Below are 18,237 nucleotides of genomic sequence, written 5' to 3'. Positions count from 1 at the left end.
TAGTTGAGCAGATCTAGAAATAACACGCACCCCCCATTCATACCATTTTGGGGTTGGATTCAGTCACATCCCAGCAAATTCAGGGTACATAGTTACAGTGGATTGGGAGGTCTTGTGCAAGAAACCCACTTCTACAAAAGATTGGGCTTTTTACCACAAGGAAGGTGATTACTGGTGAGCAAATGCATTGGAAAGTGTGAGGTGACACTTGCTCTGAGGCAATGTCATTCAGTCTCCCCTCAAATAAATCAGGATGAGTGGTCAACGAACCAGACACTCCTCAAGGCTGGCGCCCTCAGCAGTTCCCTGCGTTGCCTCCTGTTTAATCCAACTCTGTCTCCACCCCACCAGGTTCCAGGCCCTGATGCACTCAGAAATAGTCAGTTCAGCCCCACCCCTCCACTGCCATTCAGTACATGCAATGCCCTTCAACACAGTATTAATTCTGAAGCTGGTTTAATGGTCATAACATCCCCCCCCCCCAGGGAATCCTAGGAATTAAGATATTGCAGGAATGATTTGTCAAGAGACTCTAAGCCCTGTCACAGAGCTACAGTTTCCACATTTACTTGCATAACACGGGAAGTTTAAGCTAAATGGGTTTGAAGCCTATTTTGATTTGCAGCAGTGCAGAAATGCAATCAGCGTGAGGGCTCTGGCATGGTCGGGGAGGCAACTTCAGAACTGCATCTTGTGGCCCTCTTGCTGGTCACGAGCTCCTGGAGTTTGGCCTCGAGTTGCTTCACAGCTTCCTCAATTTGACCCAGCTTGCTCAGGATATCTGAACGGCTGAGACACGGGGATGAAAAGGAATCTTCCAGATCTTCCTCGGGGTCTGCAGGGAATTAGTATCAGCATGCAACACACAGTAGGGTTAGAAATGAATGAATGAAACACAGAAATCAAAGCTGAGACATTTGTGATGGACCCATCAATATCTTCTGTACTTCTTCCACGTTTAAATACAGTCCATACAAATTCCAAAAACTGAAATTGCTACGCAGAATTACAAGGCACTGTAGTAATGTTTAGGCATTGGGCAAGTCTTTTTCCACCTCTATTTGATATGGCTTTGTTCATAGCTACCTGCCTAGTCGCCTAGGGTGAGTAAGGCACACCACCTGCAGGCAAATCAAGGCAGGAGTTACTTGTAAATTAGAAGAAAGCAAAAGCTTTTCTTTTGTGGTGCAAAATGTATGCCTTTAATGTACCCCAAATTATTAACATCATGTAGGGAGCAGGGGGAAGACAGGTGAGTGTCTTTTTGTTGATATCTAAGATTTATAGATGTTAGCTAGGCTCACTTGATTTTTAAAATGTGACTATAAGCCCAATTAAACTGGAAATAAAATGAACCAATGTAGAAGGTAAAGGCTGCATTTTGGAAGTCTCCAGAGGAAAACAAGCCTTTCTCTTTCATAGGGTGTTTGAAAGGGGAATGTATTCAAAAGAGAGGGGGGCTAGGAATAGATATTTACTGAAGGGGGATTCAGAGAGAGAGAGAGAGAGAGAGAGAGCAGTGAAGAATGGGGGGGGGATGGGTTTCTAGGATAGTCACACAATTCTGTGTCAACCTGTGGCTATTTGCTATTGATTTGTAAATTATTTAAATTGGAATTGATGGGTGCAGTTTTGTTTGATTATCTGCTGATATTGTATAGATAAATTATCTTGTGCTGTGCGTGAAAGGGATTATTCAGTTAATATACTCTGAATGAATGTAGGGTGGCAAGGTGACTTTTGTTGCATATTTGGACAATAATTGCCTTGAATCCAGTAATGTAGAAAATAAAACTTTAAAAATGGAGTGGGGGGGGGGGAGATAAAAAAATACATATTATTAATTTTACAGGGGTTAAGTACCATCTATACATCATTTTCATAATATTTTCCTTTAACACCATACATGCAGTAAACTTGACCCCTTTTCTCCACAACCTTTCCTAATCTTCAAATGTTATGTTGTGTCCTGTTGGTGCTTGGTTGCGCTCACGCGCGCGCACACACACACACACCACCTGCCACACCATCCACCTCTCTTACCTGCAACTTGCAAAGTCACTTCCCGGATGCGCACTTCCAGCGTGTATGTAACGTAGCATCTGTAGTTGCCAGAGTTTCCAGTGCCAACCCGGGAGATGAGCAAGGACGCATTGCCATTCCCCAGCTCTTCCCGGCTCAGGCTGACGCCTTCCCCGGAGGTGGTCACCACATCGTCAAATTCCGCCAGCTGCCTGCCCCGGTGGAACCAGAGGATTGAGAGTCGGCTGAGGTCCACGGTAGGCTCGTCCACAGTAAAGATGCAATTCAGCAAGACATCATCTCCAACCGCAGCTTTCACCAGAGAGGGCTCGGCCTGCACTTGCAGCTTCCCAGCTGGGTCAAGCAACACAGAACAGACACATCAGAAGAGCTCTCCTCTTCTGCTTAGGAGTCAGGTCTCACAGTCAGCTGCCGTTTGGCAAGTGCTGAGAAATCAATGAATATGCAGGCATGTGTGAATTGGCCTTAGGGTGGCAGGCAGCGCATCCTACTTTATCATTCCATTTGGGTTGCTGCCTGCTTAACTGAGAAAATACAACCACTGGACACCTGATAGCTCAGTTGGTTAGAGCGTGGTGCTGATGACACCAAGGTTGCAGGTTTGATCCCCATATGGGACAGTTGCACATTCCTGCATTGCAAGGGGTTGGACTAGATGATCCTTGGGGCCCCTTTTCAGCTCAACAATTCCGTCTTCCATGTGACAGGGGCCTTGAAATGGACCATCTACACAGGTCACAGTCTTCCCCAGGATGTTGAGATGGATTGCATTTTTGTTTCAATTATAGTGACTGTGTCTGTATTTACATCCAAACATACAAATTAGCACATGCAGATTTTACACAAATATATCTTTTTTTAAAAAAGTTATGTGTTTCCTCTTTATCAGTGATGCCTATGTGGCCCTAAATATAATTATTGGGGAAATCTAAGGACCATCTTAAACGGCATCAAACTGAGAAGCCACACAGCCAAAGATCATCCAGTGATCGGTCTTCCATGGGCCATCTTGCCTAAATAGCTCAGTAAATGAGCAGATCTCTTACTTGTAGACTGTCCTGGGTTAAGTTCCATGCATCTGTACCTAAAAGCTTACCAGCTAAGAGGATTGAGAAGAGACTTTTTCCAAATCCTTGGAAGGCTCTTGCCAGTCAAATTACTGCACCCAATTCAGATAAGCCAATTTAACTTCATTCAGGGGTTGCTTCCAGGCTTTCACTGTATTCGGGTGGGATTTAGTCACATACAGGTAAATTCAGGTCCCACAACTGCAAGGGATTGGGAGGTCTCGTGCAACAAACATGCTTCCCCAAAAGGTCAGACTTCTTGCGATAAGGAAAGTGACAAGGAAAGGCATCAAAAGCGTTGGATTGCACTTGCTTTGGTGCAAGGCCATCTAAGCTCCTCTCAAACAAATCGGGACAAATGAGCAGGTCACCTGGAAAGACCTTGAGCCACCCCAATGGTGTTGATTAGAAATAGGTTCAGGGCAAGCAAAAGTTCTTCTTTATGAAACACACAGTTTACTTAATTCCACATTAAAGATGGGCTCGATGGCTGCCAAATTATATCGATAATTGCCTAGCAGCAAAAACTGCCCACAAGATCAGATTGCAAAAGATTGCAATCTATTGATAGATATTGATGTAAAAACAAATATAAAAATATGGTACTGGGAAGATGGAATCCCCATGTTCAAAGGTAATGTACCCGTGTTAAAGTACTGAAAGGCTGGGAGCAAACCTTGTGAGCTTGCAGAGGCACCAGGTTGCTCCCCAGATGACTGACAGTAGTTAAAAACAATGTGTCTGGTGGTTCACAAGCAAGTCACAAACAACACTGTCCCTCCCCTGCTCTCTGCTCCCTTCTCCAGCCCAGCAACACTTCATGCCAAGTGCCATCCCCTACAACCGCTCCACTTAAGTGGTTGCACATTGCTTTCCAGAATAGTGGATAATTGTGAATAATACTGCTATATTAAGTCTGACTTCCTTGGGAAGTGGTGGGCACTCCTTGGCTGGAGTCTAGAGGACCATCTTCCAGGGGTGCTGCAGTCTGGAGATGGATAACCCATGGCCCTGCAGATTTCTTGGACTCCCATCAGCCCCAGCCAACACGGCCCATGGTCAGAGATGATGGGAGTGTAGTCCAGCCACATCTGGAGGGCCACTGGTACCACCAGCAACCTTGCAGTAGTGCCATCCTGCATTGAGCAGGTGGCTGAACTAGATCTTGGCCTCTCAAGTCTCTTCCAACTCTTAAGATGCCTTTGCTGCCCACCTCCTTCAATTTCAAAGCAGGCAACTCACCGGCTTTTCCAAGGAAGCAGGAGGAGGTGAGGAGGATCAACGTGAAGAAGCCCATCCCTGCAAGCAATGACTGTTCTTCTGGAGATTGTGGAAGTCCCTAACAGCACAGCAAAACACAGCCAAGGGGGGACGGCTTACGTGCCTGCTTCCGTTATCAGCAGAGACAGCAGACTGTAAGGGCACCTCAACACTCTCTGGCACCCCAAGATAATGGGGTGTTTGTGCTTGCCTGGCACTGCCCCTGTGATCTCAACCCTGTCTATCTGTTGTTGTCCCTACCCAGTATTCCCGTGGTTATTATGCAAGAAACATCTGGCCTATCTTGAATGCCGGTGGCGACTTGGGTGTGGAATAAAAATGGCATTTGCCTTGGGCAGATAGTCGATTCAAGAACCTGGCTGCAGGGCATCACCCTCTGCCCCAAAGGTCCCGCGCCAAGAGGCTTGTGCTTACAAAACATATGGAAGATAAGATTAAGAGCGGCAGTGGCTGTGACTTGTTCCATCCATCAGTGTATGCCAACTCCTCGTAAACAGAAGAGGTTCCCCCAACCAACGTTCCACTTAGAGGCGAATGGAGCTGGGCAGGTTTGGGTATTATATGACTTTTGTTCACAAAATGAGCAGCAATAACTTCAGGACTCTGTGAATCCAAGGAAAAGCAAAAAATAAAATAATCCAGTAGCCTGCATCCCTATCATCCTCTACTGTGTTGCACAGAGGACAGCCAAGTGTTTCTCTGGAGCCATAAATTTTGTTTACACTGTATTCTGATAAGCTTTTGGCCTCCTTTAATTTCCGTCTCCTTGTGGATCTGTTTGATCGGCTTGATTTAATGCTAATTTTTTTTTAAAAAATGACTTGTTACCAGTGCTTTTTTTCCTTAAAAAGATGTTTGGGGCTACTCTCATTTTCCTACTCATACTGCCCCTCAATGAGGTCAAACTTAGATTCACAAAATGTTAGGGGTATGCGTACCCCCAGATAAAAAGCACTGCTTGTTGCTTTAATGATGAAACTGCCTGGTGCCGTGCTTTTGAAAACTGAAAGATGGAGCATAAGTAAGAGTGGATGAAGCACAGCAATTCCACTTTAAAAGCCTTGTGTGTAAGCATCCCAAGTCGAGGAAGCAATAATGTTGCATAATGTCTCTAATACTCTAATACTCTGTCGTCCCCAGTAACCGAATGCAGGCTGCAGTGCTCCAGGAAGCGAGGAACCTCTGAGGTTCATTTCAGTTGAAGTAGAAACCAAAGTTAGAATCCCAGTGCACTGTTTAGCAATTGCCAAGACTTATCTGTTCACCTGAACCCTGCACACTCTGTTCAGACCCTTCTAGGCATCTCTCCCCATCCATAATCCTGCACCAATTCCCTTTCAAGTACAACAACGATGAAATTACCAGTTCTTTATTTAGCAAAGAGACATAAACAACCCAGAATGCTTTGCGGGCTGGGGGGGTGGGGAGTGTTAGAAGACCAGTTCCACATGGACAGTCAAGCTTCTGAATCTTGCTACCAAGATTCTATAGTATTGTGGAAAATTCTCAGGATGTGTCATGCAAAGTGCAAAGAAGGGCAATAAGTTACGGCAATATTTGAGGGTGACTGGGAAGACAGTGTCCTTAGGCCAACCAGGTAATGCATTCTGCATATAGGTGACTGGAGCAACCGGCAAAGGAACCTTTCAACCTAGGGAGAAAGAGATGTTGGTTAAGAGTCTACAAATGCTCAGAGGTGATTGCTGGCATACAGGTTCTAGGGTTGCCCTCTATCATATATATGAAGCCACATCCATATATATATACACACACACACACCCTACATCCGTCCCGTGCCCCAAACAGACACCATAATCCAGATACCTCAAAGCCCAGGACAGACATTCTCATAGTCCGGAGTGTCATCTTCACTCTCCCGATCACTGGTGCCACTGCCAACTACAGGAAAATGAAAAAGGACTTAAAATTATGGCAGGGAGATATAGGGCCCCACCCTTAGCCCTCAGGCAATTAGCTAGAGAAATGGATAATGAGGGACTATAGGGAAATTAAATGAGAACTTCCTAGCAGGCCCACACAGCAGGCTTTTCCCACTCACCAAAACAAGGACCCACCATGGTAGCTTCTGGTTCTAGTACGTTGACATAGTCACCTTTGACGGAGAGAGAAAATGGAAGATTTAATGAAGGTTCTGAGGTACATCCAGTGGAGAGACTGGTGTCCACTGGGACTGTGTGGGCAGAAGGCAGGGAGGTCAACAGTAGGGGGAGCTAGACCCAGTGATGGGTGGAGCCAACTCATTCTAGTTTTCTCCACACCCTTCCTTCCTGCCGAGTTTGACAAAGGCAACCCTGAAATTAAGGCAGAAGAGTCCAGCAGATGGCGCTACCTCTTGGACCGCTTGTAAGGAAGGAGATCATCAAAAGGGGTTGGGCTGAGGACAGACTGAGCTTGGTGGGGAAGTGTCCTGTTTGTCCTGACGGACCACCCTACACTGCACGCGCCTCAGCAGTGCCTTGCTCAGTCACAGCAGAGACAGCACGAAGGAGCTGGTTTAACTCAAGAAGACCCAGTTTCAAGTCCCCTTCCACAACCACAAAACTCCTTGACTCAGCCTCTGGGATGGACACATAAACAGTAGCTTATGTGGGCCATCTGCTCAGCACAATGAAACCTGCAGCTCACAGCATTTTATTTTATTATTTTATTTTATTTTTGCCAAGGTGGTGTACTGCTTTGCAGGAGCTATGCAAATTATTATACGGTTTTAAAAATATTGGAAGCAAGGCTGCTCATAGCAAAGTTTTTTAATATAAGTCTCTGGCAACTAGTGCAAAGCTGGGGTCAGCATTGGCTGGATCTTTCAGTTGGTTGCTTCTGCCCGCAACCCTAAATGCCCTTACTAGGGAGTAAGCTCCACTGAGTGCTCTGGGACACCAAAAATTAACCTTCCACCCACCCGATTCTGCCTGGCCCTGATTCTGCCTAATGATACGTCCAGCTGTGCCCGGCATGGCATGTACAAACCCACCTCCATTTTCAATGCAATCGCACACCCTCATTCCTGACTAGCCGGGCCCCATAGATCTACTTTCCACACTCACCGGGCGAATTGCGCTCACACTCAAGCACATTCTCATACTGCTCTCCTAGGGAATCTGAAAAGGAAAAATTGGAAGCACTTCAAACACTGCCCTTTCCCAATTGTGTCCCAAGTTCCTTTCTCATTTAGAATCACTGTGATGCAGCAGTGATGGCCAAACTTAGCCCTCCAGCTGTTTAGGGACTACAATTCCCATCATCCCTGACCACTGGTCCTGTTAGCTATGGATGATGGGAGTTGTAGTCCCAAGACAGCTGGAGGGCCAAGTTTGGCCATCACTGAGTTAGGGTGTTGCAGCAGGACCTGGGAGACCGGGGTTCAATCTCCACTCAGCCAAGAGGCTTATTGGGTGACCTTGGACCAGGTACTGTCTCTTAGCCTAACCTACTCTGCAGGGTTGCTGTGAGGATTGAATGGGAGAGGGGAACAGCCATTTACAGCACCTCCGAGTTCCTTGGATGTAAGGTGGGAGAGAAATAAATGCTACATTTAGATGACCCTGAGGTTGCAGACAGATGGGTTGCCACAACACTCTCCAAGAGAACCCCAGCCCTGATGCCAGGAGGGAGTCAGTCCATCCCACCTGCTGCCAACTCACCTGTGGAAGCACCGTCTTCATTGCCTTGATCTGTAAGTGGCGCATCTGGCAGCACGTCACTGTGGAAGAGAAGGGAAAAGAAGCTTTGGTGCTGCACGGATCCGAGAAATAAGCAGTTGACTCATGCTGAATGAAACCCACCAATCCATCTCATGCAGCATTGGCTGCTCGGACTGGCAGCAGTTTTCTGAGGTCAAGGGCCAACACTGCTTACGGTATATATTTTCATTTGGATACTGCCTTTCGCAGCTAATCCTAGTCCCAAGGCAGCTCTGTACTGGAATTGCATTTTTAAAGGTGTTTTTAGATGTTTTAGATTTTTGTGTGTGTGTGTGTTGGCATCCATTTATAACATATTAACTGCTGGTGGTTTAATATTTTTCATATAATATTTCACATTTCCCCACCACTTTCCCTACTGCAAAATGTGCACTTTTTTTCAAAGTGGATTTGCTGTGCAAAAGCAGCAGAGTGATTTGGTCCGCGGTAGTTGTGCAAATGTAAATTTGCCAGTATGAAGTATGCAGATTTAGAAAATGGAATCCGTTTTGCACAGTCTGGAGAGGATCCAGGTTTGGCTGGACTACAACTCCCATCACCCTTGGCCTTTGCCTGTGCTGGCTGGGGCTGATGGGAGCTGCAGTCCAACAACCACACATTCCCTATCCCTGCTTTAAGCAGTGAACAACACTGATGGAGCAAGCAGAAGAAAGATGGTATATAATCCATTAAGCAGAGATGCTGGGGACTTTATAGATGCAGAGCACATAGTGTGCCAACAGGTTCCTATGAGTGATCCAGCTAAAATCCATTATAACGTTTGACCTCTGACCCCCCCCCCCCAAGACTTACATGTATGGAGGGACATAGTTGTCATCATTATCCTCATCATCAGTGGCACCAGCTTGTACTGGAAGCACAGAGAGCATTAGCAGAGTTATGATATGCATATGAGCTTACATTCACATATACTGGGAACCTCCACCCCAACCCTGAGCCAAAACCAGCCTTCAGAATCCACTCACAGTGAGGCACAGTCAAGTCCAAGAGCACTGCAAAACTGCAGAGCGAGTAGATGACTCATGCAAGTGAGCCAAGCTGCATTTTCCAGAAAGTGGCCTTAAAACCAATAATTCCTACTCACCTTCACCTTGGTTTTCATAACTGGGAATGCTTTCTGAGACGGGGACATGCCACAAAGAGAAAAGGAGGGCGCTGATTAAGACTACTGAGTGCCTGCAGCTTCCCAGACCAATACCATTTGCCCCTCATCCCCCCGTTTCTATTTCATAGAAGTAGACCTTCAAAAGGCTATTCATTCCGATGGCTAGATTCCCAGACCTCAGCCTCCCATTGCCCTTTAAAGGCTTCGGTAGGAAGGAAGCCCCCCAAGCCCTCCACTTCCTAAACCTTGCAAAACACACACACACACACACACACACACACACACATCCTTCATAACTCACCATTATCCCTTTCAACTTTGTATGACAGTGCTGGATAGGAAAGACTGCATGGGGGGCATCTGCTGTGCCTGTGAACAAAGAGGGGAAAGGGGTTAAATACAGGTACGAAAGCAGCCATGGAATGACAAGGGGGCCAAGATGATGCTCCCAACATGCTTTTCTTATTCCAGCCATCACCCCCCCCCCCTTTGATGAGGAATCCATAGGTGCTGGAAGAATGCCAACTGGAGATATTCTCTGAAGCTGAAGTTTTTTATGTTTGGTGTTTTATCATGTTTTTAATATTCTGTTGGGAGCCACCCAGAGTGGCTGGGGGAAACCAAGCCAGATGGGTGGGTAAATAAATAATATTGGATGATGCACTGGGAAGGGTTAAGAGTCAGACTCTTATTTGCCCAAGCATTTTGGAGGATCTCCGAGCTAGAATTCTGCCTTGCTCTTTTGCTGTATATTGCTTTGCTTCCTTCCGGGTTTTTATGCAGCATTTTTTATATTGGGTGAATAGTCACCAGCTTACAGCATAACAAGGGAGCTAACCCCTCCCACACTGCATTCCAAATCACATTCGTACATTGGTGTAAACATCAGTACAGTTGGATGTGTTTTGAAGTTGCCCACTGTCTGTCCACACCAGGGGGGTGGGGTATGGATGTCTTTACACAGGTGGGAGAAGCTCTGGAGCCAACTGACACTTTGCAGATAAGATTCACCTTCTGTTGTGTGGGCAGGGCGGTCCCTCCCCCTACCTGGCCGATCCCCTGGCAACGCCTCCCCAGGCAGGATTGGGCGATTGGCTGAGGTAGGCGGAGACCTCCAGGTATCCAGCCTGGGAAGGGCGAAGCTAGCCCGTACTACCGGGAGCCACACTGGGATCCGGGGGGGGGGGCTGCACACAACCACACAAAAGGCGCCCCCCCATTTGATGTGGGGAGCGGCCATTGTACCCATACAGCTTTAGAAACCAGCGGTGATTGATGTGCTGATGTTCCCCCACACGCAAAATACACTTGCTTGTGTGCAGACATACAGTGGTACCTATGTTTCTGAACATAATCCATTCCAGAAGACCGTTCCGAGTTCTGAAACGTTTGAAAACCAAAAACTCAATAGCCAACATCTAGGCCTCAGGATCTTGCACTCAGCAGTTGGTTTTAAAACCGAAGGATTTACTTCCAGGTTTGCGGTGTTCGAAAACCAAAATGTTCGTCAGCGGAGTTGTTCGAAAACTGAGGTACCACTGTACTAGAGGGCAAGGCTTCAAGCACATGTGCTCACTCACAGAAACAAGCTTATTCTTTGCTCAAAACAGAAGTGTGTGGTGTTGGAGATGCCTGGATGGACGGATGCTCAGTAAACAGCTCGCAAATTGTTCAGGGACTGCTTACCTCCACATGTCTGGTTGGGATGAAACAGCAGGCCAAGGTGGGGCTGAAAGGTTGAAGAAAGAGAAGAACTCAGATGCCATCACCTGAGAGGATTGCATGAGATCCCAGCTTTTGGCTCACCTCCCATGCCCCACCCCCCAAAAAGCAGCAGCAGCACAAAGGCCACACTCCAGTCTTTAATGGCTTGGGAGGACCAGGTAAATTGAAAGGTTGTCTTCTCGCAAATGCACACCCACTCAAACCTTACGTTCCTCTCTTCAGAGCCAGAGGCCCTACCTCATTGGCCCTGCCAGGCTACAGGAGGGGGCAGCTTCCAGGGAGAGGGCCTTTCTGGTGGTGGCACCTCTGCTCCAAAAGGGCCTCCCCAGAAAGAGCTTCTTACCATCAGGTTTGTGGCCTTTTTGGCACAAGGGGAGAGATTTGCTTTTATCCATCCAGGCCTTTAAAAACAATTTGAATTTTAAAGCAACACAAGATCTGGGCTCTAATGGTGTAAGCTGCATTTGGTAAATTCCTAACGGATCACATTTTTTTACGCTATATTAGCACATTTTAAAATGTTTTAAAATTATAATGTGTTTTGTTTTGCAAACCATAAGGGAATACGTTTTGAGGGGCAGCCATGGACATCTGGTAGCGAAGTGTTTCAAAAGTTTTTAAGAAGATGTAAAAGTTACAGGAGCCCTCAATACATAAATCAAGGCTGCAGTTTGAGAAGTTTACAATCCCAATTAAAATTGCTTTCCCCTGCACTGTTGTGAAGAAATCCTCCTCATTTCACCAGTGTTTCAATGTGTATTGAGTGGTGTGCTTTCTTTGCCATTTATATTCTGATGTACACTGCAGTGTGTTTGGTGGGGGAAGTCTTCTTTCTGGTTCAGGTAAAAGCTGGTTTAACTGTCAGTGGGGGACCTTAACTGACAGTGGAGGAGGGGCTGGAGATGGAACTCTCAGTATGCAAAAGAAGGATAGAAGATACGCATATTCTGGTTGGTGGTTGCAGGTTTAGAATGTTTAATTAGACAGCGTGATTGGCTGGGGCTAGACTGGGGGACTGTAAAGGTGGGTGCTGGCCAGTCAAGGAGCTCAGTCCAGGCTGGATCACGGAAGAGGAAAGAAGAAGACCTGAAAGGAAGGCAGAGTGGCCAAAGATTGGCTGGGGTAAGTCAGGTGAATCACTTGGCTTAGGCTGAAGAGCCAAGAGGAACAACTCATCATTTACAGCACCAAGAGGCAGTGGCGGAGGAAGAGGGGTGTGGTGGGGGCGGTCCGCCCCAGGTGTCATCCCTGAGGGGAGGTGACACCGCCCCACTGCCCCCTGGGACACTCGCCGCGGGCCTGACTAGCCTCGCCCCCACGCGCCCAGCTAGTCCCGCCCCAGGGTGCACAGCATGTGCACTGCTCCGGGTGCCAGAGCAGCTAGCTCCACCTCTGCCAAGAGGGCAGAGGTGAATGACACTTTTGGCTGCTGGACTCTGGTGCCTGGAAGGAAAGCAAGAGTATAGATTCCAGTACAGTGGACGCTCAGGTTGCGAACGTGATCCGTGCGGGATATACGTTCGCAACCCGCAGCATTCACAACCTGTGTCTGCACGTCTGCGCACGCACGGGTTGCAATTCTGCGCTTCTGCGCATGCTCAACCGCCGAAACCCCGAAGTAACCCATTCCGGTACTTCCGGGTTTTGGCTGTCTGTAACCCAAAAAAGACCCTGATGTTGGGAAAGATGGAGGCCATAGGGAGAAGGGGACGACAGAGGACGAGATGGTTGGACAGTGTTCTCGAAGCTACCACCATGAGTTTGACCAAACTACAGGAGGCAGTGGAAGACAGGAGTGCCTGGCGTGCTCTGGTCCATGGGGTCATGAAGAGTTGGACACGACTAAACAACAACAACAAACCCAAAAAAACACAACCTGAAGTGTCTGTAGCCCGAGGTATGACAGTACAGTAGAAGTAGACATGTGCTTCTCAGTATGTCAGTAGGGGTTAAAACAAAGGCTTCAGTAAAAGTCCTCAGTTATAGTGTTGGTGAGGCACAACCAGGATGAAGTAAGTACAAGGGCAATCTGGCAAAAGTGTTTTAATGGGGTAACTAACCGCTTTCTCAAAGCTCTAATAGTAGTACAAAGTTAGCTTTTGGAATCAAAGTAACACTAACAAATTAGTACAGTATATAACCATCTAAAAAGACAGTACTACTGTATATTAAAGTTACCACATAAGCTGGTGCATATAGAAGCTTGCAATACATAGATGTTAATACCTTTGTTAAATATAGTAACTATGGACCACGCCTACATCGCAGAGTTACCATTAGGATTATTGGTGTGTTAAAGGTGCAAAGGGTATAAGTGATATTAAATGTTGGCAGTGGTAAGGTTTTAGGAAAACCACTAAGTGGATTAAAATAATAAAATAAAATAAGGAAGGAAATAGGCCCCCTAACCTCACCACAGCTATTATATTAGTCTGAGGGAGGGGGCTCCCAATGAAAATTTGGAGAGGGGAGTCACATGCACAGCAGCTCATGGCTATTAAATAAGCAAAAAAATCTGACTTTCTCACAAATTAGTATCACATGTAGTTTGCTTCTGACTGGCAATGAGTCAAAAGACCATGCCTTGTTGAATTTAAGAGTATAAGAAGAGCCTACTGGATCAGGCCAATGGCCCATCTAGTCTGGCATCCTGTTCACAAAGTGGTCAGCCAGATGCCTGTGGGAAATCCAAAAGCAGGATTTGAGCATAATAGTGCTTTCACTTCCTGTGGTTTCCAGCAACTGGTATTCAGAAACATTGTTGCCTCCAACTGTAGAGGCAGCGCATAGCCATCAATGGCATTTCAGATCTAAAAGTTGTAAGTTTGGAGCAGAGGATATTGTTAGGAATCCTCTAAGATTGTGGCTTGTTGAGGTGGTGGTGGTGTTGAGGCAGAACAGTGGGGCAGATTTGTTCAATGAGACCCCACATGGCTGTATCAGCTTCCCAAAGTCTTCAGTGATGGTAATAAATAGTACAGTGGCACCTCAGGTTAAGTACTTAATTCGTTCCGGAGGTCCGTACTTAACCTGAAACTGTTCTTAACCTGAAGCACCACTTTAGCTAATGGGGCCTCCCACTGCCGTCGCACTGCAGCCGCACAATTTCTGTTCTCATTCTGAAGCAAAGTTCTTAACCCGAGGTACTATTTCTGGGTTAGCGGAGTCTGTAACTTGAAGTGTATGTAACCTGAGGTACCACTGTAGTAGTAATAGTAGTAATAATAATAACACAACAACAACCAAGAGCAGATAAAGCAGGAGACGACAAGCCAGCCTTTCTTAAAACCTCAATTTTAAAATAGCACTGAATGGGCAGCTACTCACAGGGAGGACGTATCAACTTGAAGGTTGAACTCAAACGTGCACTACTTGAAGGCCTGTGGGGGCAATGCATTAATCATTCTTCTCTTCATGGACAGTACAGGAATCATGCTTGAGAGACATATCAATCTGCTCCCCAAAACAGCACAAGAAACTCTCCCCTTCCAGGTTTTGGATGAAACATCAGAAGCTGTTTTCTACAGAGCCAGGCCATTGGTCCATCTCACTCTGTAGAAAACGGCCTGCACCATGGATGGGGAACCCAGGGCTCTTCAGCTACTGTTGGGACTCCCAACGTCCACTGGCCTCAAGCCCCACCCTCCCAATGGCCAGGGGCTATTATAGTCTAGCAACATCTGGAAGGCTACAGGGTTCCCTATCCCTGGTCTACACTGACAGACATGGGCTGTACAAGGTTTCAGATCAGAGTCTTTCTCAGCCCTACTAGGAGATGCCAGGGACTGAAGCACTTGAAAGAGTAGCATGCTAACACCACAAACAATTTCCCTTTCCTCCACTGTATCAAAAAGTGGCCTTTGGGCAGTATCCATGTGCTTTGCGACTTTGGGAATTGTATAATAGAGTTGGGGTGAGGGGAGTAGACAGAAGGCAGGACCTCTGTACCTTCCTAGGGGTGCAAAAGAGAAGAAATGTTAAGAAATGCACCCTTTCCATCTGGGGTAGAAGCTGCCCATTGCATCTGGCTACCTTAGAACATGCATCCATTTTCCAAACCTCCCCAAGCTCTGGTTTTGCACCCCCCCTATTTCCCCCCCAAATTAAGCCCCGGCCAGTCACTTACTTGTACTGGTAATCATCAACAGATTGTGCTGTTGTGAGAGAGGGAAAGAGACACCAATGTAATTAAGAAGTTCACTGGGGTAAGAGCAATGAATGGAGAAGTCAGGAACTGTTTGCTCCTCGGGAAAAGGAAGTTTGGGGAGGGCGGAAGAGACTTAACTGTCTAATTCAGGGTCCCGGCAGTCAATGCAAAGCACCAGTAGAATCACCAGAAGTGGGACAGTAAATGCCAGCACCCAGAAGATGTCACCCGTGTGCGAGGCATCCATGCCACCTGCAAGGGGGACAGTAGCAGTATCCTGGAGTCAGGGCAGGTGCAAACTCCGAGGTGAAAAACAGCATTGAGCAGCTTAGCGGCACAACATGTCAATAGCCCTGTGGGGAAAGAGCCAAATTCAAGTTCTCGGTGTGTGCTAAACAAATAATGAAACCAAATATAACTGTTTGTCCCGGTCCCTATCCACCCAGAAAATTCAGCTTATTGAAATGTCTTATTCAGAATTTATTTCGAGTTTTGACAGCGCTTGGGTGGATTTTCACACTATGTAGCAGCAGCAAGTCACAAAAGATAGCAGAGTGTGGGGAGAACAGCTTGGGCTTGCTTACATTGTGATGTGGTAGCCCCTTTGCTAGGCCCGAAGAATGCTGGAATGTTAGGAGACAGGGCAGCAGAGAGGCATTTGTTCTCTCTTCCTGAATGGGAACTTGAACATTCAGTATCCAACAGGCAGAGGAAGGAGTGTCTTGGTTGTTCTTCTTCAGGCCAAAGCCTTAGCAGGTGTGGACGTCTCAACTGGTAGACCGTGGAATGATTGGCAATAGATTGGCAAGTGTTTTTCACTCCCGAGAACATTTAACAAAAAGATTCCCCCCTCCAAATTTAGGTTGTTAGAATCCCCGTTCTACGCCACATGCTAATTTTTATTTATATATGCAAGGTCATTCCACTGTATGGCTCATGGGGTTCAAGAAATAATTGGCTCCACCCCACTGGCCACTATTTTGTGTCTGACTCTGACCCAAGCTACTGTTTTGTGTCCGCCTCTGGCCAGTGAATTGTGGGGTTCTAGCAAAATCCGAAGTATATTCTAAAAAACACCAAGTTTGCCAGGCCTGCGCTACAAAAATGCTCTTCAAATTTCCTGTCAGGGAATCCTTTTTACAGCCTTCTACCTGCCTGCTAAGGGGACGCGGTTGGCACTGTGGATAAAACCTCAGCGCCTAGGGCTTGCCGATCGCATGGTCGGCGGTTCGAATCCCCGCGGCGGGGTGAGCTCCCATCTTTCGGTCCCAGCTCCTGCCCACCTAGCAGTTCGAAAGCACCCCTAAGTGCAAGTAGATAAATAGGTACCGCTTTATAGCGGGAAGGTAAACGGCGTTTCCGTGTGCTGTGCTGGTGCTGGCTCGCCAGAGCAGCTTCGTCACGCTGGCCACGTGACCCGGAAGTGTCTGCAGACAGCGCTGGCCCCCGGCCTCTTGAGTGAGATGGGCGCACAACCCTAGAGTCGGACACGACTGGCCCGTACGGGCAGGGGTACCTTTACCTTTACTTTTACCTACCTGCCAATAATTCTTGCCCATCTGCCAATGTAGCGCTGGCAAATCACAAAGGAAAGCGCACGGCTTTTTTTCTGTCTCGTCTCAGTCAAATTGAAAAGTTTTTAAATTTTTTATTTATCCCTCATTTTTTATTATTTGAGTAGTACATCATGTTGTCTCAGTGAATGTTTTGCAAATGTATATAAATTTCATTTTGGCATTTCAGTAAGCAACTCACTGATAGTCTTGTGCACTGTGCTTTTCTGCTCTAGCTAGACTAACTACTTATCCCAAACTTCTAGGGTATAAACAGATATAAGAATCCCAATTTTGCCAATGGCTGGCATCCATCTGTGGAAGCAAAGAAAAAAAGAGGGGGAGATAACTTTTTGCTACAATTTTGGGAGTTATCTCCATGATACTTATATAGTTTAGGCAGGTGCCCCAGCAGGCCTGCGCATAGCTTGTCTGAGGCCAGGGCGAGAGTCCCTAGTCGGATGAGAGGTCCAGGGCGTTTTTTACATGACACCTTAAGTCTTTCAGGGCCCCCCAGCTGGCTTAGCCCTCCGAGACCTTGGCTGCCCCCTTCCTCTGCACCAGCCTGTGTTCTGGGGGATTTGGGTCCCAAAAAGTTGCTGTTTGACTCTGCGGGTAGGCTGGCTCTAGGGAAACATTCTAGCCGAATACTCTGTTCGCTCAGGATGGAACAACATGGCCTGTAGGGCCTCACCATTGCCCTGTGTGCACAGAGATACGGAGCCTTACGCAACATTGTTCCCCTTATGAATTTGCAGCTGGAAGGCAATCAATAGCTCAGAGTGAGCTCTCTTTTAAATGCATGTGCTAATCCCACCATTACTGATAGACCACAGAGATCCCCACAGATCAGCCAGGGAGGCGATAACAGGAGGGAGCACAGCAGAGCGGGCAGTGGTCCTGTGGAAATAACCCACTTGACAGGCCGCTTAACTGCATGCAGCAGCAGGATGCACAAGAAATCTCCAAAAGGCTGGGCCAAAAGACAATGGTTGGGGTGGGTGGTTCAAGGCGGCTTTAGAAAGGAGGGACCCCCCAAATTCAATACAAGCTTGGAGATACAAATGGAGTTCTAGGCTATGATCCACAGTACCTTTCAGAAGGATTCTAATTCACAAAGCCAAGGCAGGTATACACATTCTGGATTTGAGCAAGAGACAACAGACAGACAACGGAGTCATGGTTTGCCACAAAAGTGACCATGATGGGGAATAGATAGGGAAGTTAGCGAACAGAATTGCTTTCAGAGGTGTCTGTTAGGAGACATTTCCACTAAAATGCTGATCAATTTTCTTGAGGTTTTTTTTAAAAAATTGCAAACTAATGTGAAGATCTGAACATAAGACTTTAAAAATGGGAAAAAGAGAGAAACCCAAATTGATAGGGTTTTGCCATCCCCAGCTGCCTGAAAGGAGCAGTGTATGTTTGTGCGTGGAGCATTCACTCATTTCCCTAAATATACATAATTTTGCAATGCAAATTCCCCTAACACAATGCATGTTCCCTTGTACATGCCTTTTAAATGCACACATTGCCCCAGTATATGCATTTTGTTATGCACTGCTTGGTTAGAGAATTGCATTGCAAAATTCAG

General features: G+C 46.8%; 2 protein-coding genes across 3 annotated transcripts; both read right to left on the bottom strand.

The window, feature by feature from the left end:
• Nucleotides 1–439: 439 nt before the first annotated feature.
• LOC114582794 (CD276 antigen-like) lies at nt 440–4,658 on the bottom strand. Of its 2 annotated transcripts, XM_077917133.1 has the most exons (4): nt 4,353–4,658; nt 2,044–2,376; nt 784–835; nt 440–742 (listed from the first exon to the last, which is right to left on the bottom strand). In XM_077917133.1, the coding sequence occupies exons 1-4, from the start codon at nt 4,405–4,407 to the stop codon at nt 679–681; spliced, it is 504 nt and encodes a 167-aa protein (XP_077773259.1). In that variant the 5' UTR covers nt 4,408–4,658; the 3' UTR covers nt 440–678. The 2 variants fall into 2 exon arrangements, with proteins under 2 accessions (XP_077773259.1, XP_028559904.2); XM_028704071.2 differs by having other exon boundaries at nt 440–835; nt 4,353–4,645.
• A 1,086-nt stretch (nt 4,659–5,744) lies between these two features.
• Nucleotides 5,745–16,280, bottom strand: LAT (linker for activation of T cells). Its single transcript, XM_077917132.1, has 13 exons — nt 15,675–16,280; nt 15,229–15,342; nt 15,070–15,097; nt 14,271–14,323; nt 10,905–10,947; nt 9,520–9,587; nt 9,198–9,230; nt 8,906–8,963; nt 8,054–8,112; nt 7,457–7,510; nt 6,451–6,504; nt 6,216–6,290; nt 5,745–6,042 (listed from the first exon to the last, which is right to left on the bottom strand). Exons 1-12 carry the CDS (start codon nt 15,919–15,921, stop codon nt 6,217–6,219), a joined length of 885 nt encoding a protein of 294 aa, XP_077773258.1. The 5' UTR covers nt 15,922–16,280; the 3' UTR covers nt 5,745–6,042; nt 6,216.
• Between the last annotated feature and the right edge of the window lie 1,957 nt (nt 16,281–18,237).

The sequence above is a fragment of the Podarcis muralis genome, chromosome 13 (genome assembly GCF_964188315.1).
Source record: "Podarcis muralis chromosome 13, rPodMur119.hap1.1, whole genome shotgun sequence".
Classification (NCBI taxonomy): domain Eukaryota; kingdom Metazoa; phylum Chordata; class Lepidosauria; order Squamata; family Lacertidae; genus Podarcis; species Podarcis muralis.
The sequence above is the reverse complement of the archived record's forward strand: the minus strand, read 5'-3'. Positions and strand labels throughout refer to the sequence as shown.